Source organism: Eptatretus burgeri, chromosome 2 (assembly GCF_056783735.1).
Source record: "Eptatretus burgeri isolate ZD-2024b chromosome 2, Ebu_testis_v1, whole genome shotgun sequence".
NCBI lineage: Eukaryota > Metazoa > Chordata > Myxini > Myxiniformes > Myxinidae > Eptatretus > Eptatretus burgeri.
In genome coordinates this window covers 86,370,464-86,397,176 of record NC_140962.1, presented here as the reverse complement: position 1 = coordinate 86,397,176, position 26,713 = coordinate 86,370,464, and the positions used below count along the sequence as shown (strand labels likewise).

The 26,713-nt window shown below is 45.0% G+C and overlaps 1 protein-coding gene and 1 long non-coding RNA gene across 3 annotated transcripts in view; one reads left to right on the top strand and one right to left on the bottom strand.

The window, feature by feature from the left end:
* The first annotated feature begins 672 nt into the window (after window positions 1–672).
* Window positions 673–26,713, top strand: part of LOC147032487 (uncharacterized) — a 48,545-nt gene continuing 22,504 nt past the window's right edge. The window contains exons 1-3 of the long non-coding RNA XR_015055183.1: window positions 673–1,158; window positions 17,023–17,227; window positions 17,941–18,117. This is a non-coding gene — a long non-coding RNA (uncharacterized LOC147032487). The remainder of the gene's footprint in view (window positions 1,159–17,022; window positions 17,228–17,940; window positions 18,118–26,713) is intronic.
* On the bottom strand, window positions 7,856–24,667 carry ERH (ERH mRNA splicing and mitosis factor). 2 transcript variants are annotated; one of them, XM_085870162.1, is made up of 5 exons: window positions 24,415–24,667; window positions 20,074–20,161; window positions 10,565–10,685; window positions 10,029–10,130; window positions 7,856–8,425 (listed from the first exon to the last, which is right to left on the bottom strand). In XM_085870162.1, exons 1-5 carry the CDS (start codon window positions 24,415–24,417, stop codon window positions 8,395–8,397), a joined length of 345 nt encoding a protein of 114 aa, XP_085726288.1. In that variant the 5' UTR covers window positions 24,418–24,667; the 3' UTR covers window positions 7,856–8,394. The 2 variants fall into 2 exon arrangements, with proteins under 2 accessions (XP_085726288.1, XP_085726287.1); XM_085870161.1 differs by having other exon boundaries at window positions 10,033–10,130.

Sequence of the window (26,713 nt, the reverse complement as noted above, 5' to 3'; positions counted from 1 at the left end):
ACACCGAGATGCATCTTGATGCGGGGTTCGTGGTTCCAACACCGAGATGCATCTCGATGCAGGATTCGTGGTTCCAACACCGAGATGCATCTCGATGCGGGCCTCGTGGTGCCAACATGGAGATGCATCTCGACACGGGGCTCGTGGTGCCAACACCGACGCGGGCCTCATGGTGCCAACACCGAGATGCATGTCGACGCGGGGCTCGTGGTGCCAGTACCGAGATGCATATCGACGCGGGGCTCGTGGTGCCAACACCGAGATGCATCTTGACGCGGGGCTCGTGGTGCCAACACCGAGATGCATCTTGACGCGGGGCTCGTGGTGCCAACACCGAGATGCATCTTGACGCGGGGCTCGTGGTGCCAACACCGAGATGCATCTTGATGCGGGGCTCGTGGTGCCCAGTCCGAGGCCCACCTCGACCCGGGGCTCGTGGTGCCGAGACCAAGGCCCATGAACATCTCGGCGCGGGGCTCGTGGTGCCCAGTCCGAGGCCCATCTCGACGCGGGGCTCGTGGTGCCGAGACCAAGGCCCATGAACATCTCGACGCGGGGCTCGTGGTGCCGAGACAGAGGCCCATCTCGACGCGGGGCTCGTGGTGCCCAGTCCTAGGCCCACCTCGACCCGGGGCTCGTGGTGCCGAGACCAAGGCCCATGAACATCTCGACGCGGGGCTCGTGGTGCCCAGTGCGAGGCCCACCTCGACCCGGGGCTCGTGGTGCCGAGACAGAGGCCCAACTCGACGCGGGGCTCGTGGTGCCCAGTGCGAGGCCCACCTCGACCCGGGGCTCGTGGTGCCGAGACCAAGGCCCATGAACATCTCGACGCACACAACAGTGAAGCCGTCGCACGGCCATCTTGGAACTTGCAAAGGGAATGTACACAAACAAAATGGTGCACACAGTATTTTCTCTGTTTTCGATTCATTTTGGATTTGTGTGAGTGAATACCTCTTACAGGGTACACGACATGTAAATCGAACTTGTGCAAGAGAATCAATGAAAGCCAAATATTAATTCAAAAATAAATGTTTTGCAGTTTCTGAAGAAAAAAAAATCCGAACTTTACAAAAACCACAAGAATGCTTCTGGCAAAGGAATTCTTGGCTCGTTAAATTCTTCTTCTTCTTCTTACCACACCTGGACTTTCGTCAGGTGAGATGATGCGATTGAGCGGTGTCTGTAAGTGAGTGAGTATGAGTGAGTGAGTGAGTCTAAACACTTCAGCTTTATCGCTTGATATATATATATATATATATATATATATATATATATATATATATATATATATATATATATATATATATATATATATATATATATATAACCAGCAGCCTGTGGCTGCTGGTTGCATCATTGGTTGGGACACGGCTGTGCCGCTGATGCAGTGTCCCCCTTACCAGTACACTGGTACTCGTTTTGCCGACCTCGGAAGGATGACAGGCTGAGTCACCTCCTGGTGTATTAATTCAACGGCCCAACAGGGCTTGAACTCAGGACCCTAGGACCCCAAGCCACCACCCAAACCACTAAGCCAACACCAGGCTTGTCACTCGAACACACGATTTTGATGAAACGTCGCCACAAGTTTCATATCTGATGCCAAACGAAGGTGTGTGTATTGAATGCATCAAAATTTGCGCACATTATGGGGGTTTACAGGGGGGGTTAACCCCCACGATAGGTATTTGCACCCAATTTCGATGAAAGTTGACCACAACCTACCATCACCCATGATGCATCAAAGTTTGTTCATGCCATTAACAATAAATAAATAAATAAATAAAGTGTACCCAAAGGAAGTATTGGCTTTCTTCTTAGAAGCTTCACACACAATTCCGATGAAATTTGACCACAACCTTCATCACTCATGACGTACCAAAGTTTGTTCATGCTATTTTAAAATTTGGGGTCGGAGGGGAATTCCAATGGGGTGGGGGTGGGGAGGGCAGGGAAAGTTGCCCCCCAAAATAGGTATATGCTGTATCATTGGTACATTTTGCTGATTCTGGCCCACGTTGACTTCCTCCTCAATAATCATTCGACAATCATTCCACTCCTCAATAAACACCCGTGGGTATTGCCCCTATATTTACCTCTGTCACCACATGTGAAAGGAGGTTGTTTTCACCCATGTCTGTCTTTTTGTGTACAGGATTTCTCCAGAAGTTGTGGACAGATTTGGATGAAATTTTGTTGACACGTTTGTTGTGTGACAAGGACGAAGTGATTAGATTTTGGTGAAGATCCGGATCCGACTATTAGGATTTTTTCAGTGATTCTTAACCATCGACAGATCGGGCCAAAAATGATATATAGCATAATATCTCAAAAAGTGGTGGACGGATTCGGATGAAACTTGGTGGACACTTTTGGCGTGTGACAAGGAAGAATTTATTCAATTTCGGTGAAATCTGAATCCGAATCAGATTAATTTTTTTGAGATTTTTCACCATTATGAGATAGGGTGAAAACGATATATAGCACAATATCTCAAAAAGTTGTGGACGGATTCACATGAAACTTGGTCGACATGTTGAGTGTGTGAAAAGGACTAATTGATTCGATTTTGGTGAAGATCTGAATCCAGATCCTGATTCGAGAATTTTTCAAGTGATTCTTGATTGAGAAATGGGGCCAAAAACGATATATAGCACAATATCTCAAAAAGATTATGGATGGATTCTGCAGAAACTTTGTGAACATGGGTGTGTGAAAAGGACTAATTACTTCAATTTTGGTGAAGATTTAAATCAGCTTTAATTAAAAAAAAAATTTAAATCCAGATACAAGAATTTTTAAAAGGAATTCTGCACCATTGAGAGATGGGGCCAGGCCCGTAGCCAGGGCTCAGTATTAAGGGGGGCATATGAACTGGATGTGGGGGGCACAATTATTATATTTCATATTTTTGATAACCAGGTATACTATTGTATTCACGCTGCATTGACGCATCTATACTGAGGTTGCCGTCGCATACGAACCAAATTGATCTCAGCTAGATTTAATATGTTCCGATGTTTTTGGCCTAAAATTATTCGAATGCAGGAGAGTCGCAAACAAACTGGCACATTCACAATGCAGATATTCAATGATTAGACAATTGGCACCAATTCAGGTGCACTTATACAAGGTGTTGTCAAGAATTGGCATTAGAAAATTAATATACCAGAGATACAATGACCAAACGGGGGAGGTTGGCACCAAAATCAGTGCACTTTGAAATAAGATACAGTAGGCTATGACCTGCGATCATCACGTTAAACTATCAACAGCAAATACGACCAGCCTGAAGATACCACAAGGTCCACATTTAAAGCAGTCAATTACACAGAGGTAAGGTTATGCACAAAGCACTAGATATGGGATATGCAAAGCACCAAACACAACATTTAACTTAAACATCAGAAGTACAAAGCAGCCGACCATGGCGGGTGCTGACCACAACCACACTGCAACCACAACCACACACGCATCACCAGCAGTCACACACACACATCTGAACTCCTCGTACAGTTTTTATACAGCTGCACTCGCTGTCAGAAGAGCTGCAGGCAACGCGTCTCGGTGTGGAATCTTGTGAGGACCTTCTCCTTCCATTCGTTCAGGCATTTATGTGTGAGGTCTCTCTCGAAGGCCAGCCGTACCAGTTGTGCCTTGAGTGCATGGCGCATGGACCGTCGGTGGTCAGTGAAGACATTCCTCAATGTTGAGAATGAGTTTTCACACATGGCAGTGGACGCACCAAATGTTAGTCCAAGTCTCATAGCAGTCACTACACTTGGCATGGCTTCCAGCGTTTTGTGGTATGTTGAGAGGAGTTTTTGTGTTGTCCATCTCTCGTTTGGCTGCTTTTCTGTCTGTGAGTGAATAAACTACTTTGCAACCACACACTCTGTTTCACTGATGGTTGACTTTGTTAATGTCATGATGTGCTGGAGCAAGTGGGGATCCAAAAACGTGCCATTTTCAGGATTCAAGGCAGAGAGTGAACGGGCGAGTTGTGTGTTGCGTTCACTGAAGCGCTTAAGCGATCTCGCCAAACACAGTGTCAATTGCGCTGTAAAATCCCTCTGCAGTTCTGTCTTGACATTGTCGTTGTTTTGGCCTGTAGTCTCCAAAACTACAAACTGTTCCAAGTTCTTATGCATTGTGAGTCTCCGTTTTGGTGGTGCAGGTGTAGAAGTGTGAGCATCGTTGGCCTTGTTCCACAGATCAGTGAACTCATCCTCAGAGCGGAGTTTCTTCACGCACTCTGTAACACTCGCCACCAGTTCCAACCCCGTGAGCAAGTCCATGTCCTCTGCCTGCAAGAGTCTGTTTGGGCCATCTAACAACATCAGCAGTTTTTGTACAAAGATAGCAGTGAACATGAAGGCAGGCCCAGAGACTTCCCGCAAAAGCCCAAAAGCCTCCATCCTCATCTCTGCACCGAAGGCGCGCTCTGCATCAATCTCCGACAGTAAGGATGTGATATCCTTAAAAGATCCTCTGATCACAGACACGGTGGCTAAATGTCCCGTCCACCTTTGATCAAGAAGTCGTTTTAACCGCTCACCTTTATACTGTGTAGCAACAGTGGGCTTCCTGAAGAATTTGTACAGGCAACAACAAACCTCGAGGAAATCAGTGACAGCTTTCTCTGCTGCTGGTGCGTGGACAACTACCAGATGGAGTTGGTGATTTAAGCAGTGCACATTGGGGATTTCTCTTTCCAATATCTCTTGCAACAACTTTTGCACCCCACCGTGCTTCCCAGCCATTACCGAAGCCCCGTCGTACACCTGACTTAATATTTTTGACGTGTCAAGTCCTGTTTTTGTCAGCTCTGCAATTATTAGGTCTGTCAATGTTTTTGCATCTCCAGCGTCGGCTGTAGCTATTGTGAGTAGATGATTGATATGTTCTCACATTCAGTGGGGTCCCTCGTCCCATCCACCTTGATGGTAAACCACGATGTGCCTACTTCTTCCACGATGGCATCCGTCACAACATTACTCAATGTGCAGATCAGTTCATTCTGCATTTCCGGACTAGTATAGCTTGCGTTTCGTGGGATATGCTTTATTATTTCGGCGAGCTCGGTGTCTTTTTTGAGTGTGTAGTTTAAAAACGAGAGAAAGAGCCCACTGTGCCCGTCTGACATATCCTCAAAATTATCAAGGCTCCCTCTAAAAGGTATCTGATTTTCGGTGAGAAATCCCACAACATCTATAAGAGCAGACACATAGTACCGTTTTCTATTTGGCTGGTCAGCATTGAGGAGTGTGGAAATCTCCTCACCACAATCGATGTGCCTCTCATTCTCCTTCCACCTCAAAACACAAGTTAAACGTTCCTTTGAAGTTGTGTGTTTGTGAAACCCCCTGCCTTTCTCAACGGCATGTTTCCAATTCCGGGAGCCTCGCACTGTGAAAGTAGAGTCCACTGGACCACGTGCGGTGTTAAACTTCCTACATGGATAGCAGAATGCTGCATCTGTCTGCACACTGTATTCCAGCCATTCATTAGTCTGGTACCACGAGGACACAAACGAGCGACTCTTGTTCGGCAACAGATGGCCAGGGTACCGCTGTAGAACAACTTGATTCGGTCTCTCACTTCCAAGATCATCGGGAAGCGGCTTGACAGTCACACCTGACCCCGAGGCCGCCGCCGAGCGTAGAAACTCGGCTGTCTGTGCTGGGGCTCCACCGCAGGGCTGACGTTGCTGGCTTGGCCAGGTTGGCCAGCTTCTGTCGGTATTTCATCGACATGATCGTCTTTTCCTCCTCCTCCTCCTCCTCCTCCCACAACATGTCTTTCTTCATTTTCGTCGCTTGCATTTTTTCCTTTTCTGAGCCATTTTCGTATATCCATCATCCACGTCTTTCTCCTGCTGCTAGCTAGCGCTCTCCGTGATTCGTCCCTCGCGACTCGCGACATTTGACGGTTTTATTTATTAAATGATGCATCCATGAAAAACAGGTTTTATCTGCATAATTTCAAATGTAAGCACGATTGCAAACACACATTTTTAATTTTCATGATAAAATTACTTTTGTAAGATGGAGGGTTGACGGGTTGTGAAGGTCACACGGTGCACGTGCACTTCATCTTTAATAATGTAAATTTATGTCTTTTCCTTAATCATATTATCATATTATGACTATATTACATTTATAACTAACTTACAACCAATCAGGTAACCTGCTCAATAGGGTCTCCATATCGAATACGCTGATTGGCTATTCCTTAAAACTAAATGATCCACGATATATTTCACCACCCACAACATCGACATTCGACACGAGGTCTTGGATGCTGGTGTTGGTGTTTGCGTTATTATCTTTTATCTTGTGGTCTTGGACTGTATTGTCTTGCCAATTGCTTTTGGAGATGCGCTGGCAAGCGCACACTTATCTCTTGACTGTTATTCAAAGAAGGATATTATTAAAGAACAGTTTATCCAAGAAGGCCTTATTATTCACCAAACTGAACATCTGGAATAAGGGTTTTAGTTCACACAGGTGAACTCTTAAACAGCAAGGTCACAGTGGGCGCTCGTCCTGAAACACTAAGTTGTTCACAGGGTGCAACAGGGCATAAATGGGTGGCATACAAGTGGGGGGGCACCAGATGTGCCATGGGGGGGGGCATTGCACCCAAATGCCCCCCCCTAGCGACGGGCCTGGATGGGGCAAAAACTATGTACAGCATGATGTAAAAACTATGTACAAAAGTTGTGGACGAGTTATGACAAAACTAGGTGGATGAGTTGGTTAGGTGACAAGAACAAGCCGATTCGATTTTGGTTCAGGTCCGAATTCAGATCCTATCAGTGGCATATAAAACGTAAACTGTTCAGCCTGGTGGAGGTATGTTCTCGATCAAGTGCCGCTCCGTTTCGCCAAGTTGTCACCGAGTGATTTTTCATATGTCTGTCTGTCTGTGTGCAGGATATCTCAAAGTTGTGGACACATCCAGATGAAATTTGTTGAGCATGTTGGGTGTGTGATAAGGATGAACTGATTAGATTTGGTTAAAATCCTAATCCAGATCAAGCCACTGGAATTTTTAAAAGTGATTCTTCACCATTGAGAGATCGGGCGAAAAATGATATATAGCATGATATCTCAAAATGTATTGGGCCTGATACATTCTCGTGGATCAGGCATTAAGCGGCGGGGGGGGGGGAGTGCTGTACCGAGTGCCCTTCTTGTTCAAAATGTATTGGGCCTGACACGTTCTCGTGGCAGAGGTATGCGCTTTATTGGGTGCCCTTCTTGTTCTTTCAATGAATTTGTAAAAATTTCGAAAAACATTTTTTAACTTTGTTATTATGTTTAGATCAGTGACAATATATTTTTTTTCATGAATCCATTTTTAATGCAGGGTGTGACAGCAAAATGTGAAGAAGTCAGGGGATGTGAATACTTTCTGAAGGCACTGGAGTGCAGGAGGCCAGACAAGGCTGGGGGCTTAAAACTTTATCACATAGCATGGCGAGAGCCGGTGTGCCAAATCATTAAATTTTTGGATGCCAAGGTTAATGTCTTCCGAGTCCAGAATAAAGTTGCTGTAATGCTTGCCGAAGCTGAAAATTTTGGTTACTGAAAGATGTTGCAGTGATATCACAGTGTAAAAGGGAAAAAAAAAAAAGAGCTGGAGACAAGTCAGAAGGACACTGAAAGTTGTATATGGCAGTCATCTGGGGAAGTGATGATCAGGGAGGTCAGTGAATGAAGGTTGGACAAGCCACTTGTATCAAGAGTACAAGTCGAAGCTGGAGAACATGCGCCAAAAAATGTATTTTAACATCAAACGTCATTTGTCTGCTTCTTTAAAGTACAAGGCAAAGACAAACAAAACATTGGTTGGGAAATATTTAATATATTTAAATAATCCGCTTTTGTTTACAGAATTGATGCTTATGGAAGAACAAAAGAGGGTAGACGAGGTAACACACTGATAGCGTAGTGATGGTGGGGAAACAACTGCACACAAACGAGCAGGTGAATGAACGAGAGAGAAGAAGAAAAAAGGAGACAGATAAGGGGGTGAGGAGAGATAGACAAGTGAAGGACAGATCTGAAGAATTCCGTCAGCTTACTGACTGCCTGATTCAATGGCCAGCTGGATCATCAGCTGGGAACCCTCCATCAACGTTTCAACCCTTCAATCTCAGAACTTCTCCGAATGGTAGATCCACAACCCCAGTTGTGTCCGAAGGCCATTCAATCAGGCAGAGAGATAAAAGCGGAAAGAATGGAGTCGATTTACCACCAATAGAAACAAACCAAAAAAAAAGTTCAACCATTGATGCTTTACCAAAGTAAACAATCCGTTCTAGGGGGATTTGAAGAACTCCTTCAGCTTACTGACTGCCTGGTTCAATGGCCACCCGGATCATCAGCTGGGAACTTGCAAGACAGAGATAAACCTGCAAGTAAGAGGGATGGGTATAGGGAGGGTCACGGGAGGGGGTTAAAAAAAACAAAACAAAATCACAGGGAGAGTTGAAGGAAGATACTTCTGCTCACAGGGTACTGCTGACACGAAGATCCCGATACTGAAAGGTGGGGCCGAGGAACGAAATGAATAAGCTAGCTTCAAGACGACACGAGGTGGTGCCGTTAATGTGAACATTGTAATATAAACGTGACAAAGCTTACAGATGCATGAGAAAAGACAATGCTTGGCGATGAGAGGCACACATTCAAATTTCCTCTGGTTTATGTATGTTTATGTATTGCATCAATTCATTATCGTCATCACTTCAGAAGACTTGAATAAATTTTCCTCCAAAATTAAAGCATCTTTTCATTTTGGTTATAGAAAAATATCTTAAGATTCAATTTGCTGTACTGTAATTCGTTTTGGAAAGTAAAATTTTTCTGAAAAACAGCTAAAAACATTTTTTTTAATGCTGAGGTTTGAATTATGTCACCCCCCCCCCTTCTCTCTGATAGCAACGGATCGCTTTCGGCAATCCAAATAATAGCATTTTAAAAAAGTAAAATACGGTGCAAATCCACATTGAATACTCAAGTATCAAAGAACAGATATGTGAGAAGTCTTTGTTGAAATAAAATTTTAAAATAAATATAAAAAAGACCCCACACTTGTGGGCACTTGAGATTGGACTTAGGCAAAAAAATACAAATAACTTTTGCTTTTTTATTGAAAACAACGTTTTTACAGCTCGGTGTGAAGCAACAGACAAGGCCAAAAAAAACAAACAAAAAAAAAACGTTTCCAACTTCAGGACAGGAAAAGGATAAACCAATGGGTGCTTTATGCATCGGCCAAACTACAGGGAGGTCCACATGTCTTTTTAACCCTTGTTAGCAAACAACATTCCGCGTTGTGATCCAGCTCAGCAACTGAAAGACACGAGTGATGAACGCCGTGTGGTTAGTGAGTACAAGAGCAAATGCGATGGCGATGGCCATCATGAAGAACCAGGAGACACTCAGAATGCTGTTTACGTCCACATTTTGGTACTTCTGCCGAGTCGTGTTCATGAGGTTAGTTTGTGTTGTGAATAAAGACAGCCGGTGGCAATGGAAATCGATGAATTAAATTTCAAAAGGATTGAAATTAAAAAAAAAAAAAATTAAATAGGTTAAACAAGACACCTGGACCAGCTTATCATAATGCATGCAAACGTGGTTATGTATTCGATTCCATACTCGCACTGAGGTTCAACAATCGGCATCGAATCTGGCAAGCAAAATAATAAAATAAAACTTTGGCTCATTGTACTTCCACGTGAGAAACTGTGTGATATTTGCAAAACGCATCTGCGTGCTCTCTGCCACAAACATGACATCGATGCACCGTGGTGTTAAAAGCAAGGAAAAATAACTTTTGAACATTATATCCAAACATGGGATCAGTCAGAAACAGAAGCTTGATTTTAACCTAAATGCTTTTAAACAGCTTACGAGCAACAAAGCACTACAAACACAAAAGCCACAATAATTCAAACATCCACCTCCGCAACCTTCCAACACGAAAATATCAAAAGTGTCAGGATTCACTTGCTCGAGGCCTGTTGCGCCTGTCGCCTCAGCTGAATGTAGATCTTCTCTTTCATCCAGTCCTTGTTGTACGGCTGGTAGGTCTGTGTGTCCGCACGGTAGCTGTCAAAATGACCCATTTGCAGCAAGTCAAGCCCACATTAAGATGCCAACAACCGCCGTTGTTAACAAGCATACACGTGCCCTCTTCAATGTTAGTACCGAGACGACGAGCACCAAAATCGAGATGGAGCAGCAAGGTTTACAAAATGTGCTCAGATATGCCACTTGAGACTCGAGATAAAATATTTTACATGCATAAAACTTCCAAAATGTATTACCATGTAAAAGAACCCATCCCCAAGGAGCTGGAGGTGTGAATGGCATAATGTCAGGAGGAAAAAAAAGAAAAGCCAACTATTAAATTATCTTCAATTTCAAAACAAAAAGTGGAACTCTTGTACGTGTGAAAGGTGCAGCGAGAGATCCCAAAAGTTGTGAATAGACGTTTCACGTTCTTGAAAAGATTCCCCTCTTAGTCCAAGACAATTCCTTACACAAGACAGCTCAGGTCTGCCAGCTCATCGATGAAGTCAAATAGCTGGCTTATGTCATACGTGATGGATGGGCTGTTCGGGTTCATCCTCTTTAGATGCTCCTCGTAAATCTTGCAGACACCTAGTGGAAGATAAATGGGACAAACTCCATGGGAATCACAAATGCAAAATGTAACAAGCAGTTTATATTTTTGTCCTGGCTTGTTCAGTGTTTAGAGTACATGTGATGGATTATAATCAACACTATGTTGATCGAAGCTTGCTAACCACCGTGGGAAGCAAGAAGCCGGCGTCCTGGGTGATAACCCTTCGTTTCAAAACTCTCGTGTTTCCGACGAAGGGTAAATTCCAAAAACGTCAGCTCCTCTTGATCCTCACAGCAGTAAACTTACTTTGATTCATTGTTCTACCTGTCTGCAAATACAGAACGACACTAGCTTTCATTCACCAATTTATGGCAGATGTAGTTTCGTGACACGATGTGCAACTCGAGAGTTCATCGAACACTCTACCCCATGCAGTCTTGAGAAAAAAGAAGAAAGAAAAAAAAAGACATGGGAAGGGTCTTTTTAACACTTGCTTATTGCGTTTATGTTTTCTTTGAGCCATTTTGTCTGAATCTCAATATTCCACAACGTTGAGTGTGCGAGCAGCAAATTTGATTTGTCAAAATAGCAGAAGCTGTCATGATATTTTGGCCAAGTACTGCTGAAGGGAAGGTAATTAAAAGTGCCAAGAAGGCAGACTGTGTTCAACAGTGTTCCAGTCCAGTATATTATTCCATTGGAATAAAGTAAAGATTTTAAAGGTTGTATTACAAAACAAAGACAAGAATGGTACTTTTCGACGTCGTGACGTTGACAGATATGCCTCCACCCACATTATTATTGAAGGCTTTTATGTTAAAAAAGCAACATGGCTGTCAAACGACATCATCAATGTATAACCTTCATGATGTGTATATATATAGTGTTGTGGTTACCAGATTCGCAAACCACCATTCAGGTCCCTTAGGTGAGGTATCTCGGTAAGTGCATGTGTAGTTAGGCCCAAACCCGTTGTCTAGTGGGAATACATGTCATTTATACGTGCTGCGACTCTTCAGGATAGCCGTTTTTCTTTTACTATCTTTATTTTGGACCAATCGCCACCATCACAACCACAACAACAACCACCAACCACAACGCCGCTTCACCACAACCGCCATGACCTTTACCGTCACAACTCGCCACCATCGCATCACCGTCATCTCGCGCCACTCATGGGCACCGATGCTGGACTCGTGTAGAACGCGCGTCGAACAGCGTGTACAAAACCACGGATTTTCTGCTTCAAAAACGGATCAAAAACGACACACGCCCACTTTTTGCCGTCCAATCGGTGAGCGAGGGGCGATTTGGCCCCGCCTCCAGAACGATCGATATATGCAAATTTGTGGATCAAAAAGCCTTCACGCCCACTTTTTCTCGGGCCAATGGGGAGCGAGGTGAAAGGTCAAAGGGAGGGGGTCAAAGGCGAAGTTACGGGGGGATAAAAGGACGGTGTTCGTCAGTCAGAGGAGTCGTCGCGAAGGAGAACGAGAGAGAGTCGCAAACAGGAACGAGAGAGTCAGCAGAACGGGGTCGGAGAGTCAAGAAGAGGAGAGTCGGAAGCAGAGGGTCAAGACTTCGCGGGCGGTGGAGCTGCTCGTCGTGTGCGTTGGAGTCGGAACGGAGGGGACGGAGCTGTGGAAAGGCGGCGACACCAGACGAGGGGGTGCTCGCGTCGTGCAGGAAGCTGCACCCGAGGGAGGCCGACAGCGCGACCTGGCCGAGGTGGAGACGCTCGTCGCACATAATAAAGATCCTCTATACCCCGAGCATCAGCAACCCCCTCCTGTTTCCCCCCGCGCTGAGATAGTGCGACCAAGGGGGCCCCGTTCCCACCCCCTGCCAGGCACTGTCCACGAGGCCCGCGGGTTGCGGGGCCATCGCCGCTCCGCGTCTCATCACCAGACGGGTAGGCCCGACCCGGTCTCGGCCTCAGGCCTACCCCATTCTTGGGGGATTTCTTTTCCTTGGTTTTGGGTATGTGTTGTCGGCGCCGTCTGTGAAGTAGAATTGTATAAGTGTTGCCGTGTGCTCGGTAGTCGGTATTAGCTCTGCACTGTGTTTTCACTTTTATGTTTGCTTTTTGTGTAAATGGAATTGTGTTTTCTTTTTTTTGTGTGCATTTGGTGGAATTGTATTTGTGTGCTTCCCGTGTGCCGCGAATAAATGTGCTTTATTGTTGAACTGTTCTCCCGCTTCGCTTCATCTTTTCCCCCATTGAACCCTCATCTTGCTTCACGTAAAGGGTTGGTAGTGGGCTGAATACGCCCGATAATTAATCAAACCGTCGAGGTCGACGATAACACCGCTCGGTTATTCTGATAGTACGGAACGGGTCGCTTAAGTGGCCCGTGTCCGAAGTCGACCTGCGGCGAGGTGCGATCGCCCGGTCTACCCTCCGCGTGGGTACTTAGGTAGTTCGAATTTGGCGAGCAACCCTATCCCACGCGGGGGCTGATTGGCTCGATCGCGGTGAGACCGAAAGGTCCACCCGTGACTGGTTCCCGGCGTTAGTCCGAGAGGGTCACGACTGGATTGTCCGTCCGGTGGGCGACGTGCCGCGATTCGAGTTACGTGGCCGTTCGCACGCCGGCGGGCGCGAAGACCGCAACAATATATATATATATATATATATATATATATATATATATATATATATATATATATATATATATATATATATATATATATATATTGTACTGTCTATTCGCTGCATTGCCCAAAATCTTTCATGAAACTTCCTCCGTAGGTGACACTCATTCACAATGTGATGAATAGTCTGATCTGGGTGACCAGTCACATGCTGGGCTGTGTTTGAAATTCCATTTGTAGAGGTAGAGTGATGTCCTTACAGAGTACAGATCCTGTTTCATGCAGACCGCTGTTTCCAGAGGAGATCAAAACCTGGAGGTTCTTCCGTCGGCGGATTACTCACGAGTTCTTCATTAAGGCCCTGTCACACCTTGACGATTTAGCCAACGTATGCCTGACGTATGCAAAATTGGGCTAAAACGCTGGCACGCGTCGAATACGTTATGGGTAAGTTTGTATACATTAAGAGCACGCTGGCATACATCGTAGTACGCCTAGCTGTTAGACAAATTTTCCATGCTTGAAATTTCCCGACGTATGCCAGCGTATGACTCACACGTTCCGCATAATGCTTGGCCATAGTTTGTAGGCACGTTACGCGATCGTTGACACACGTCAACACACGTTACTTGAAAGTTACTCATAAGTCGAAACACGTCGAGGTAATGTTTAGCGGACTCGAAACTTATTTCTAACCTATGAGTAACGTGTTGTAGGCATGTTACGCGATCGTTGACACACGTTACTTGTAAGGTACTCATAAGTCGAAACACGTCAATGTAATGGTTAAGCGTCAGTGTTCCAGACTCCCTGGTTTTTTTCTTTTAATTTTTTTTTTCTTCGGTGTGACGGTGATGTTGACACTGATTTCTAGTGCGGTAATAATATAATGTAATTAAAAGGCTGCCGTTCAACGATTTAAATCATAACCGTCATACCGAAGATAAAATAAACAGGGAGTCTGGAACACTGACGCTAACCATTACCTTGACACGTTTCGACTTATGAGTAACGTATGTCGACGTGTATCAACGATCGTGTAGCGTGCCTACAACTTATGCCAGCGTATGCGGAATGTGTCATACGTCGAGTACGTAGAGAAATTTTCAATATGCTGAAAATTTCTCGACGTACAATGACGTATGCCCGTGTACTAAGACGTATGCCAGCGTGCTCTTAACGTATTGTTGTGGTTGACGAAATTCACAAACCACCATTCAGGTCCCTTAGGTGAGATATCTCTGTAAGTATATGTGTAGTTAGGCCCAAACCCGTTGTTTAGAGGGAATAAATGTCATTCATGCGGGCTGCGACCCTTTTAGATAGCCGTTTTTCTTTTACTATCTTTATTTTGGACCAGCCGCCATTACTACCACCACCAACCACGTCTCAACAGCCATCACACAACAACCACCACAACGCCGCTTCACAACAACAGCCACGACCTTTACCGTCACAACTCGCCACCATCGCATCACCACCATTCTTGCGCCACTTGTGGGCACCGATACTGGACTCGTGCAGGGCGCGCACCGAGCAGCGTGTTCAGAAACATCACAGACTTTCCGAAGAAAACGGATCAAAAACGACTCACGCCCATTTCTGTTCCGTCCTATCGGTGAGCGTGGGGCGATTTGGCCCCGCCTCCAGGGCGTTGGAGCGTGGTCGCTATATGCAAATTCATGGATCAAAAAGCATTCACGCCCACTTTTCCTCGGTCCAATGGGGAGCCAGTTAGAGGTGAAGGGTCGGAGGTAAAGGGTCAAAGGTGAAGGGGCGAAGCCACGGGGCATATAAGGGGCCGCGTTAGTCAGTCGAGGCAGTTGGGAGTTCGCGGAGCCAGTGAAGAGTTGGCACGAGTCAAGAGAGGAGACGGAGAGGGCGATCGGACGAAGCTGTGGAGAGGCAGCGGCGGCGAAGGCGGTTGAGGGGGTGCTCGCGTCGGATTCGGGGAACTGCGGAGGGAGAGGCCGGCGGCGCGACCGAGGTCGTGGTGGAGACGCTCGTCGCGGGACCCGAGACAGGGAGATATCCTCCATCCCCCGAGCATCAACAACCCCCTCCTGTTTCCCCCCGCGCTGAGATAGTGCGACAAGGGGGCCCCTTTCCCACCCCCTACCAGACACTGTCCGCGAGGCCCGCGGAGTTGGGGCGCCACCGCCACTTTGCGTCTCATCATCAGACGGGTAGGCCCGACGCGGTCTCGGCCCCAGGCCCGCCTCATCCTTGAGGGTGGTCCTTTTCTTTTACTTTGGGTATATGTGTTGTTGGCGCCGTCTGTGAAGTAAAATTGTATAAGTGTTGCCGTGTGCTCGGTAGTCGGATAGCTCTGCATTGTCTTCTTCTTTTATATTTGCTTTTTGTGTAAATTGTGTTTCTTCTTCTTCTATTACGTTTGCTTTTGGTGTAATTGTATATGTGTGCTTTCCGTTCATCGCGAAATAAATGTGCTTATTGTTGAACTGTTTTCCCGTTTCGCTTCGTCTTTTCCTTTATTGAATCTCCATCTTACTTCACGTAAAGGGTTGGTCGTGGGCTAAAACGCCCGATAATTAATCGAACCGTCGGGGCCGACGATAACACCGCTCAGTTATCCCGATAGTACGGAACGGGTCGCTTAAAGTGGCCCGTGTCCGAAGTCGACCTGCGGCGAGGTGCGATCGCCCGGTCTACCCTCCGTGTGGGTACTTAGGAAGGTCGAATTTGGCGAGCAACCCTATCCCACGCGGAGGGCCGATTGGCACGATCGTGGTGAGGCCGAAAGGTCCACCCATGACTAGTTCCCGGCGTTAGTCCGAGAGGGTCACGACTGGATTGTCCGTCCGGTGGGCGACGTGCCGCGATTCGAGTTACGTGGCCGTTCGCACGCCGGCGGGCGCGAATCCGCAACAGTATACAAAACTTACCCATAACTTATTCGACGTGTGCCAGCTTGGTTCGGCAAATTTTTCATACGTCGGCATACGCTGGCTAAAACGTCAAGGTGTAACAGCGGCTTCACACTTCGATGTCTAGTGTGGTTATGATTTGAATCGAGCCGCAGCCTATTAATAGCCTACGCCACATGATCGTCGGCGATACGCTGCCACACTATGCATAAGTTAGACTATCGTTGGCCATAGGTTGTGAACGCCGACAACACGCTCAGCATTCGTTGGTATAAGTTATCTATATGTGATTAAAACGTTCTGTGAACGTTACTAACACGTTATGCATATGTCCAACATGTTATTATATGCCCAAAACTTTAAAAAAAAAACATCAATAGTTCAGCATACGCCAGCGTTTTACATACATTTTGAGACCTTGCCATACGCTGGCTAAAACGTCAAGGTGTGACAGCCCCTTTAGCAATGAATGTTGTTGTCTGTCTGGAGATTGCGGCGCTTGTCCTTTGTGTTATATTGCCATCTTCATAATAGCTGGACTACAATGAAAATGGCAATAAAACCTCAAAGCTGTTACAGAAAAAATAAATAAAGGTGACTTATTGAGAAGCACATTGCACCAATGTACATAAACCATGCCTTGAACCCTTGCACTTGATTGCAGAGCAAACAGAACCGATTGAAACCTTGCATGTATGAGTGACCAATTGAGAAAGTAAAAATAAATCAATGATTCTTACTCACTGCCTCAATCTCATTTCTACTTTGGGTTCTTCAAACTAGGTTATTGGACAAGTAGATTATGCTGCCCAGTGCATACTGTACAGAGTGTCCACAATGTCTTTTCACCTTGGCAATATACTAATCGATTTTCTTTTCTTTTTTTCAGACCCATTGGAAATGTGTGATTGAAACGACTCCACGTTTCAAGAATGCATGTTGGCTCGTACGCCGTCAGGGATGCATTTCATCTTGTAACCCCAAAAATGATTCAGAAAATGTCACACAAAACCAGGCACACAATCATTGTGTCATGAGCATGACAGTACACAAACAGATCCATTGGATGCAAGACCTATGTGACATTATTAAAGGTATGTATAATGTAATTATGTAATTGCATGCTGGGGTGGGGTAGTGATGTGTGCCTGTAATCCAGCTACTTGGAGGATGGGGATGGGAGGGGATCGCTTGAGGACGGGAGCTCTGTGATGTGCTGCTTAATAGACAGTACAGAGCCAGACAGCCGATAGGGTGGCACCCAACCCTGATTGTCAGGTCACGCCAGATCAGATCAGATCAGATCTGTGACTTGCAGGTAACACGTAAAATCCGTGCTAACCTGTTCATGATGGGCGACTAAACCAGCTCCCCCTGGTGAGGAGGGTGTATGGACATGGATACCAAGCAGGATTAAATACAAAACCTGTCAAAGGGTGGAGGAGGCTCCTTGGGAGCCAACAGCCATTCATAATTGGTGCCAAATACGTCTGCAGACATCCTCCTGCAAGTTGGTTACCTTTCCTATGAGGTTGGTGGTAGGAGTTGCACTTCGGCCACCAATTAAAAATTAAAAAAAAACTTCATTCCACAAAACACAAAAAAACTGCAAAGAATGCGGTGGTGTGTATCGGGGTGGTGCTGAGGTGTCGTCCACCAGAAGGCGGTCTTCCCGAGTTAACTTAAGGCAGCCCCTTTGGGAGGGTGCCACGAGTGTCCTATCCCAAAGTGAGGATGATCACCCCATCTCTGCTGTGGAGTGTATGGACATGTGGCTCGATTATCTGACACTGATCCTGCTCACCAGATCGTCTCAGATGAGGGAGCCTCGTGAGTGGAGGACGCCAACGGGCTGACCACGTGCCTCATGGTTGTAGCAGGATGATCAGCATCTCAAGGAGATGGGGATGGGTCAGGCATCTGCCTGGAGGCCCCCGGAGTATTAGTGGAAAGGTGGATGCAGCGACGCGCTGCATGCTCGTATGTATGTATGCATTAAATGTATATGCAACAAAAATGAAACTGTACTCGAGATAAATGCAGTTATACAGGGTTAACAAGACATTGTGGACATCCTGTGCATAGGACGCTCAAAAAAGGTTCGAGCAAATATATACCAATAAGCCATGAAAGGCCTTTTTTCATTACACGATGAAATATATTTTATGACAAAATGATGCATATATATATATATTTTTTATTTTTTTTTATTTTTATTTTTAAGTGTGCTGCTTTGCCTCCTGAGAGGATCCCATTCATAGAATGTGTTTAACATCCTCTGGGCGAGCAGGATAGCGAAAAAAAAAAAACATGAACACACATTTAATCTCTCCAGCCTGGGTTTGAATATCCGCCCAGCTGTAAACCATAACCCTGGTGTTTCACAAGCAAGGCGAGGCATCAATACGTGTGCCGTGTATCAGACAGACGCTAAACCAGAAGACCTGTCTGCCACCAACGGTCGTTGGTGAATGTTAAGTACCCCCAAGGGGTCGTCTTTCGCAAAGCGTAGCTGAGATATTGCGAGCACCCTGGCCAAATTCCAAATTCCTACTCTAACCTACAGGGGGCACTGAATCAGCAGAAACAGCTAGGCTTCCCAGCAATGATGCCAAACCAGCAGCCAAGTGCTACACTCGGGTGCATCAAACACCCCCTTTTTTGCGAAAGTTTGAAAAACATAACTGTGATAGGACAGATGTGTTCGAATACATGAAGAAACATTTCTCTTTTTTTTTTTTTTTCAGAATTTTCGGTCATCATCTTGGGAGTCCACGTCGGGGTCAAAGTTCAGGCACGCAGCTCCTGCGCATTTTTCATAATAAGTGTTATTTTTCACTGTATAGTGATCAAAACTTGTCTGGTGGTGAAATAATTTTGACATGTCAATGCACTGCTCCTTTGGTGATGTTTGTAACACGGTTGGCTTGTAATTTGTTGGCACAGTTTCCCGGAAAATGGTATTTTTTTTCCTGGAGAATTTGACACGTGGCAGATCATGAATGTAAAAGTTTGGACGATTTGGACAGTTTGGACTGTAAAAGTTTGGACAAAGGAACTTGGACTATTGCCTATTGGGCGCTTTGATACAGACCTCAGAAAGCCTCACTTCCCCAAGGACATTCACTTGACATCGAGCCTATCTGACTTTGTCTCAGTTGATTCTTGGTTTGTGTTCCGAGAACTTGAACTGGACGATTTATTCTTAACGTATGAAGTGAGTGAGTGGGCAACACTTCCAGCCTATGTGGATTCAAAATCTAAACCCAAAGCACTCAATGTAACTAATGATGCGGCTGAACGTCTAATACAACTCGGAACGGACTGTGTCGGTGCAGCTCGGTCTGAAGAACACTTTCAGAATGTGCAACAAATCACTGAGAATGACAGGAAAGAGAATCCGAATCTCCGGAAACGCTTGAAACATGATCATTAATGATATTATATGAGTACACATAATTCTGGGTCATGAAGCCGTGAATTTGACAGAACCGAGGCATTTGTTACTGTTTTTTTGTTTTTTTTTCTGGGAAAATCACCAGTTTCCCGCTTCTCCGGCAAATTTCCCGTAAAATTTGATTGGCTCTATATCATTGGAACATCACCAAAGGAGCAGTACATCGATATGTCAGAATTATTTCACCACCAGATACAAGTTTTGATCACTATACAGTGAAAAATAACACTTATTATGAAAAATGCGCAGGAGCTGCGTGCCTGAACTTTGACCCCGATGTGGACCCCCAAGATGATGACTGAAAATTCTGAAAAAAAAAAAAGAAATGTTTTTTCATGCATTCGAACACATCTGTCCTATCGCTGTTATGTTTTTCAAACTTTCGCAAAAAAGGGGACATTTGATGCACCCTATGCTGCACACAAATGAACGAACACTGCATATACAATACTGCACAATAATCATCACCACTTGTGTGCCCACCTTCCATGCACTCGTTCACAGACTCGTAATCAGCATAGGTTCTGCCCTCAGGGCGTTTTGTAGGCTGTACCAGAAGGATGGTGTGCGACTGAAAGCAAAAGACAAACACAACAATCACTTGCTTTATCCTTCTGTATACTTCGATTATTTTTTGGGGGGGAGGCAAGAGCATCAAGTTCTGTAACTTATGCAATCCTCTCTTTCAGAGCATGCAAAGTACACCGATATGTATTTGGCCGAAATCAAGCCCAACTACGATGATGTCAATAAAACATCTAAATAGGAAAATTTAAGAACTCAATGTTTAATATAAAAAAATATACCAGTAATACCACCATAACACTGCTTTGTGATGGCATCGTCCTGGATGTAATTACTGTGCAATACTAGTAAAACGAAATGAATAACGGCCATGTTATGTTAGAGGGTGTTGCCAAGATCAACGAGATCCTCGACATTTGGTCCGAGAACACAGAAGCGCTGTCAAGAGAGGCGTTCTGGCAGCTATCGCTTGCTACCTGGAAATGCTTCGGGAGAGTAAACGGCAGGCAAGGCAGTCTACCCAAGATGCCTTCATTAACAAGAAGCCTGCAGTTCCCAAGGTGGTTAACCCTGCCAGGAGTCGCCCCTTCCATGGTCTTAACGCTGCCATGTATAAGGATTTTATGTCATCATTCAACACTAACTCTACATTATAAAATACTTTCACACATTTTTCATGTGTACAGGATCATTGATATCAGTACTATTCGCGACCCCAATGAAGCCCTGGTACGTCACTCATATGTGAGAAATGGTGATATTGTAAACACATCTCCATTAGAACAGTGTTATAACGACCACTTATAGAGTTGTTTCACACACAGCTGTTTCCAGGAACATATCCACAGCGTTATATAGGGGGTATTACTATATAACCAAACTACATCTTTGTAACATTTAGTTACCTCCACCACCGAAGGTGAAGGAGGTTATGTTTTCACCTTTCTGTCTGCTTGTGTGCAGGATATCTCAAAAAGTTGTGGATGGATCCGGATGAAATTTTGTGGACAGGTTCGGTCTGTGACAAGGATGAACTGATTGAATTTTGGTGAAGATCCAGATCCGGATCCGACTACTAGAATTCTTTAAGTGATTCTTTACTATTGAGAGATAGGGCTAAACTGATATATAGCATGATATCTCAAAAAGTTGTGGACGGATTCTGATGAAACTTGGTGGACAGGTTGGGTGTGTCACAAGGAAGAAATGATTCGATTTTGGTGAAGATCTGGATCTGGATCTGGATAGCAGAATTATTTAATTTTAAAAGTGATTCTACACCATTGATAGGGCGAAAAATGATGTAGTACTGTACAGCACGATATCTCAAAAATATAATGGGCCTGATATGTTCTCGTGGATCAGGCATTACGTGGCGGAGGTATTCACTCTACTGAGTGCCCTTGTAGTTTGTTTATGTGCAGCATAATCGCAAAAAGTTGTGGACGGATTCAGACGAAACTTGGTGGACAGGTTGGATGTGTGACGACGACGAATTGATTCGATTTTGGTGAAGATCCGAATCCGGATCTGGATCTGGATGCGAGAATTATTTGGTTTTTCGAGAAGTGATTCTTCACCATTGAGAGTTCGGGCCAAAAACGATATAGTACTGTGTAGCACAATGTTTCAAAAATGTATTGGGACCGATACGTTCTCGTGGATCAGGCATTACATGGCGGAGGTACGGGCTCTCCCGAGTGCCCTTCAACATAATTAATGTCATACCCTTTTTCCTTTTTTGCAGACTCATCCACATTGTGCCATGCAGTACCTCCATTCTACTGACAGACACAGTAGCTGTGTGTGTCTGCCAATGTGGAATTGATTTGATGTTGATCTGATAAATAGAACATGTCATGTCACTCCGGAATGATCATCACACTCTCGTTACTCTTCTGCCACCTCATCTGCCCTTTTGATCACTCTCTTGTTAAGACCCGTATCGCTCTGGCTATTGCAATGGAGCAAACTCAACGAAACAGCATATGGATGTTTGCTCAGGCCAAGTGGCAGGGACTTCAAACTGCCCTCTCACAAAGGGATTGGACCACCAATCTCCACAGCACCTGATATTGATGCTGCCCAGGAATACTTTCACAAAAGGCTATTTTCTTTCAAGCACCTGTTAAAACCATCCAGTCTGTGATTTTCCAATCCATCCTCTCGACCCCTGGTACACTGAATCCCGTGAGGAGACGGTTTTAATCAAGCAGCTTGCTTTCTCAAATTGCAAAGCGAACCCGACTGAGGATAACTTCTGTTCATTCCGTAATGCTCAGAATTCCACGACAGGTGTGTGTGTGTGTGTCCGTCCTGCGTCGAGCGAGAAAACAACATCTTGTGAATCTCAAGGCCGAACTCTCAAACCAATCTCCTACCTCCAAGTCATGGTGGTGCTTGGACAAGTCTATTCTCCGGTGCTTGCTCCCCCTCCATCCCATCCTTCACCTCAAAATGTTGGACTGCAGACTCTGCCCAAGATAAGTAAAATGTCTAAATTCTGTTTTTTCCTCAAAGTCTCGTGCACCCAATCCATTCCGTTCTGTCCTGTCCTCATCCTAATCCGAAATCCCAACTGCCTACTGGACTCCGTCCTCACCAAAGAAGGTAGAGAAAGCTCTGTACGACCTTGGCCCTGCTTCAGCGACAGGACTGGATATAGCATCAATGCCAATGTTCTCAAATCCTGCTCTGTCGTTCTTTCTTCCCCTCTTTCTGTCATATTTGGGCTGTCCTCCTTTACCCACCCACCCTCTGCATGGAAATCAACACAAAAGAGACCACACACCAACTATAGGCCAGTGAGCTGGCTTCCAACTACAAGCAAAGTCATGGAATCCATCATTGCTTCCGTCAAGTCTTTTCCTTTTTCAAAATTTTTAATCTCTGACCCTCAGTTTGGATTCCATTTTGGTAACAATTCTGGACAGGATTTTGCTCCTCTTTCAGCAATGGATGGAGGCCTCCGATCTCAGAGGTTAGGATAGTCTCCCTGGACACATCTCAGGCATTCGACAGTCTGGTAACCTGCTTTGCTCGGCGAGCTGTCTACCTGTGGCATAGAAAGCCGGTTTCATTCCTGGATTTCTGACTCTGGTCTGACAAATTGAACATGTCCTTCGATACTGGGAAAATAGTCAGTCTTACTTTATCAATCTGGAATGATTTTCAAACAAACCCACCAAATCCCTTACTCGTCCACTGGAAGAGCTTCAGCGTCTCGAATTTCTCGGCCTCGCCATCAGCCGTGACTTTTCCTGCGCCGATCAGGTAGCAAAGCCAGCTGCAGAATGGCCATCATCCGTCAGTCTTTTCTTGGAAAATCAGAGCTAATCGGTCTCCAAGACCTTTGTCCACAGCTCAATGACAATTAAATACCGCTCTCCACTCCGGGCTGGTGCCCCAGCATTACATCCGTCTCTCCTGGATCCTGTGGAATCTAAATCGATCAACGCCAATGGAACGTCCCATGCTGAGGTCGAGCCACAAGATCTGTCGCTTCTTTCATCAGACAGGTTGGTGCCTCCGTTTTTCACCGCCTCTCCTCCGGTACATCTCTCCATATCTCTCACAGACCTCCGACGCTCACCAGCTTCTCTGGGATACACGTATCCCTCCCGAAAGCATCTTCTGGTTAAACCATCCAAAAAGCGAGGCTTTCCGCACACCTCCACCCCCTTCGTCGAACCGTCTTCCGGGGAAGGTTCAAAACCCGCTCTCCCCACCAATCTCCAGGAAGCAGTGAACCACCACGTTTCCTGCCACCTCCCCTCACATCTATCTGCACCTGCAATGTTTTACACCCCCACAAACCCAACAAAATCTTACTGGCAGGTTTCCTTCCCTTCTCCACCGTTTTTTTTATTGCACCTCATTCCCTTACTTGTAGCCCAACTTTTTACCCTTTGTCAACTCTTCCATGAGCCTCGATTTTTGTTTTTATAAAAAAAAAAAGGCTGGGTTCGTGTCGAGGATTAAACCACCGAATAAAACTACCTCCAACCACAAACATACCGATGGAATGAACAAATTATTCATACAATTATTACTCACAACAATGGTATGAAATATAAGAGTTCGCGATTTCCCTTTTAGATCGTCTGGGGAGAAAAAAAAAATCGACACCAACTTGTCAAGGTTTAGCAATGGACCACAGGCCTACACACACTAGTGACTAGGCCTCACAAGCCGACGACATGTCGCAGGATCCCCGACAAATCATCGACCAACTTCATCATGGTTCTGCACGGCATGTACCGCCACGAACGACGACCGAACGTTAAAATGTTCAAATACCATTTTCAGAGGCCGCAATATGAATGCTTTCTGCAGACGTCACACGCTCCAGTCGCCAACACTGAACCTTCGAAGGGGAAAACGTATCGCAGGAAGTTGAGGGAATGTCCATACGCTCGATCGCCGTTCCCTTTGAATCCCTCGTCTCGGATGAAATGAAACCTGTGACCTTTGAATATTGTATTTATTAAAATGCCATGAAATGCTAATTGCAAAATGAAGTTTTAAAAAATCGAGCCGACAGAACAGTGCGTTTTTACTAATACATCTCCTGAAAGGCTGCTGTTTGGTAAAAGTAAAAGAGAGAGAAAAAAAAATGAATAACTTGTAAGGGCAATAATTCAACAATAGAGAGGTAATTTTTTAAAAAAAAAATGTAAATAGAAAAACTCATTCAAGAAAGTGGGTTTAAAAAACAAACGAGTATTGTAATCGTGCGCACCGTACTTAAAACTTTCAACATACTCTCACTGTAGTGATAATGAAGTGCCGTACTGTAACTAGTGGCGACGGTGATTGGGTGGATGTAGCAGCGCTGTCATATTAAGGTCAATGGTTCGTGTTGACGTGTACACCACATACTCGGTGGAAAGTCATGCTGTAACAATATAGGTATGTTATATACCATATTAGGTATGTTATATACTATATTAGGTATGTTATATACCATATTAGGTATGTTATATACCATATTAGGTATGTTATATACCATATTAGGTATGTTATATACTATATTAGGAATAATGTACTCTGAGGAATGTAATTGGTATTAGATTCTGGAGTTTAACTTTGTTATTATGTGATGTGGATGTAGTATTTGCCTTCAGTATTATGTATACTAGTTATTACAGCGTGTGCGCTGTATACAATTGCACCGAATTTGAAATGTCCCCGGTGTCTACCACGTCTCCAGCGTCTCCGGTGTACCCGCCCCTGCCCCCCCCCCCCATGTGCCTCAAGACAGCCAATGACGGCCGTCCGGTAGATGGCAGTGCGTAACCTAGACGGAAATGGCGGCAATTGACGGAAATACTCGAGTATTTCAATGGAAATTTGTGAAACTAATGTGTTATATATGTGAAAACCATTGAATTTGTTGCTTGATAGAAAAAAACCAGGAAACGCGCCCCTCTCATGTACGAACGAACGAAAGACCTCATTTCCGCCCACCATGGCATTTCGCGCCAAAAGACGTCATTTCCGCCCACATCGCATTTCGCGCCGAATGCTGAAAGCTAAGTTCTTCTGATGCCATCATTCTCTTGCGGCCCCCTTCCACGCTGTATCGAATTGTATTTTGTTATTCTTACCCTATGTATATTTCTGTTGTTGTCGATATGCATATGAGTTTTGTGAGAATAAAGCCTACAGAAAAGGTCTATTGTTGATTATTACAACAATAATTTATTCTCACAAAACTTACCCGGTTGGATTGGATCAGAAGAGCGCCTAAGCCGACACTGGAATGGAGCGTTTGCTGAGACCAGAGAGGCTGGATTCAGATCCCAGTTCACCCACGGCGGCACAAGAATGGAAACACTGGTTAAAGACGTTCGAAAACTTCTTGGGAGCTCGACCACAGGATAATCTGGATAAGCTAAGTCTGCTTACAAATTTTGTCTCACCAAGACTATACGAAACTATATCAGAGTGCACCATTTATGATGAGGCTATCCGTACTTTACAGTCACAGTACGTAAAGTCCACTAATGAAGTGTTTGCACGCCATCGTCTTGCAACTCGCCGCCAGCAGGTCGGAGGGTCCTTGGGTGAATACCTTCTGACTCTGAAAACGTTAAGTAAAGAGTGTAACTTTAGGGCTGTAACAGCAACTCAACATTGCGAAGAATCCATCAGGGATGCCTTCATTAGTGGCCTGCAGTCCCCATTGATTAGATACCGTTTATTTGAGAATAAGACTTTAGATTTAGCTCCCATGTTTGATCAGGCTAGATCTCAAGATTCAGCCCAAATAAATTCAGAATCTTATTGTGTTATTCAACCCTCCCGTTCATTGGGTGCTGCCTCATCCAATCAGAATACCGGTGAAGTGGAACCCACGACTGTAATGGCTGCTACTGGTATTTAATGTTTCTTTTGTGGTTTTTTTGAACACCCACGTGTAAAATGTTAGGCACAAGAGGCTGTGTGTCATAAGTGCCAGAAAAAGGGTCATTTTGCTAAGGTGTGCCGGAGTACTTCATCAGCAGCTATTGGTGCTTGTGCAACTTCCTCTGATCAGGTAACGCTAGCGGCTGTGTCTTCTGCCGCTGCCCCAGGGGTGTTATCAAAGGTGGTT